At 45.9% G+C, this 2,425-nt stretch overlaps 1 protein-coding gene across 1 annotated transcript; it reads right to left on the bottom strand.

Annotated features, from left to right (window-relative positions):
* Window positions 1–308: 308 nt before the first annotated feature.
* Window positions 309–1,346, bottom strand: LOC127338208 (protein LURP-one-related 10-like). The gene has a single exon (XM_051364424.2). It carries the CDS (start codon window positions 1,336–1,338, stop codon window positions 421–423), a length of 918 nt encoding a protein of 305 aa, XP_051220384.1. The 5' UTR covers window positions 1,339–1,346; the 3' UTR covers window positions 309–420.
* Between the last annotated feature and the right edge of the window lie 1,079 nt (window positions 1,347–2,425).

Here is a 2,425-nt window from a genome sequence, read left to right on the forward strand (position 1 = left end):
GCCGACCAAGCGGAGAAGGAGGAGGCCATGATCTACGGGCGGAGGAGGGCGGTAGCATGGAAACCCTTGGCAGGCGGCTGTTTTTTTTTTTCCTGTCTTTACAGGGAGATGACCTTAAGGACGAGCCATTCGTTGCAAACTACCGAGCGTTGCAACCGTGTGTAGCAGCTGTAGGTACCTAGCTATTGCGACCTTTTCATGATTGCCTGGCACATGCAAAGGACACGGAGAGGAGACAATCTTAAGATTTCGTATCTTCTTCACATGCATGATCATCATTAGGAACCCAATCCAATACACTAGTTAATTTTCTAGTAGAGTATCAATGTTTTGCTCATTGTTAATTTACCAGTTCATACACGTGCTAAGATGAATCAGCCCACGAGTAAAACAACGCAAACACTACCTGCTATTTTGTGGTTAGCTGCAGCTGCTCCGGCAGCGGTCGCACCTCCGTGTACCTTCCGACGCCCTACTTGGGGGTGAATAGTTATGCATCTTGTCGAGAATCACGATGAGCGCCAGGATGAACGCGTGGTCTACGCCTCGATTGATTTCAGCGGTATATGTGTACTTTCCTCTACCTGCGTCCCACTCGTCGCCGCTATCACGGCTGATCATAGCAATGGCGACGGGGGAGTTACCGCGGGAGACAGTGCATTCGCCGCCGAAGAAGCTTCCGCCGACGACGAAGTCAGGCGCCTGCTCCCGGCGGTTGCCGGCGAGGAACACGTGCACCTTGGTCGCGCTGAACCGGAGAGACGGCGACGCCATCACCGCGCGGAAGAGCAGGTGCTCCCTCCGGTCCGTGCTCTCGCCCCTGAACGCCTCCCACCTCGTGCCGCTCGTGTCCTTCAGAGGCGACTGCTGCACGTTGAGAACCGGCCGGCGCGACGCGGTGTCGTGGAGGACGGACTGTTCGAGGTAGCTGAACATGGTGTGCTTCACCTGCATCACATCCGCGCCGCCGGCGTCCCTGACGGTGGTAGACCTGAACCTCGGCCTGGCCATCGTGAACGCCGTCTCATACGGCGCGCAGTACCGCCTGTCCACCACCATCGTCATGCATGTGCCCGCCGTCTCTGCTGAGTTGCTGCTTGTGGCCGGGCGTGCCTCTCGAGTCGCGACAGATCTACGTATACTCGGTGGCAGATAAGGCGAGCGTGAAATATATTGTTTCTCAGCGTCGACACAGATCGATTCGAAACTTGTTGACCACGACATCCAGGATCTGACGATGTTCTGACCATTGTTGGCTTTTAGCCCAAGATAGGAAAGAGAACAACCAACGGAAGCTAAGAAAACTAGTATAGTCATTATTAAGTCGTGCGAATGCATTAGAAGTAAAACTAACTAGCTAGGTAGTACCGTAGTAGTACAATTTTATCTCTAATGTTATCTTTGAACGAGGAAATATGATACTAGCTACTTCTATCAATAAAAGAATGTCGTAACTTTGTGTAAAATTAGATGTACCTATATAGTGAAGAGTGTCTAGATACATCCAAAATAATCTTCAACACCCATTTATAGACGGAGGGAGTATATCGGACAAATGTATAGGGTTCTTTTCATTCTAGTTTCTCAAGCTGTCGAATGGAGTTTTGTTTTTTGATGAGCAGGTTCATATGTATGAATCAAGACTCAATATAATCTAAATTTAGAGCATATATATAAGCAAATATTGATAAATCTAAACAAATATTGATAAAACCAAGCTAACTCTTTTCTATATTTCTATACTAAGAAGTTAGATTACTGAATCGTTGAAAATCCAGAAAAACATCTTTAATTTCGCAACCCGGAAGGGAATTCATGGAACTTCGAATTATGCAGAAGATCGATCTTGTTTTTTTTTTGGTTGTTTGAGATTGCTTATATCACGTGTGCCACGCGATAACCTCCTTACATACAACCATGTAGTGTATATTTCCGTTGAAATTAATGAGCTGTGAAGTGTAGGCCTGTTTTAATTACGACCCATGGTTCTTCCTAAGTGTATACGCCCAAATCATTTTATGTCGTGTTGTGCAAACCAAGCTGTGTGCAAGTGGACTGGATATTGCTATTTTGACCTTTCGATTGCATCTAGTGGCACTTCTCTGTGTTGTATGTTGTTTGTTGGTGTTGCTCGACATGCTTGTAGGGTCCATACCAATGTTTAAGTGTTTGTCTGCATCCTTTTTGTTCGTAATGTAATAAGCTTATGTATACTTACCAATATCAACCCGACTGGGTGGACAAGATCCTGATCTTGTAATGATCTTCTGAAGCAGTATATTTAGTGGGGAGCCCCCCACCACCTAGAATGTTTGAAGAAAAGGTTATGTTGTGCAAGTATCATTTTTTGATGCAGAACCCACATATAGATCTTAATCATTAGTGGCACCTTCATCTTTTAAATGTACTTTATTAGGAAAACTAT

Source organism: Lolium perenne, chromosome 3, assembly GCF_019359855.2.
Source record: "Lolium perenne isolate Kyuss_39 chromosome 3, Kyuss_2.0, whole genome shotgun sequence".
Lineage (NCBI taxonomy): Eukaryota > Viridiplantae > Streptophyta > Magnoliopsida > Poales > Poaceae > Lolium > Lolium perenne.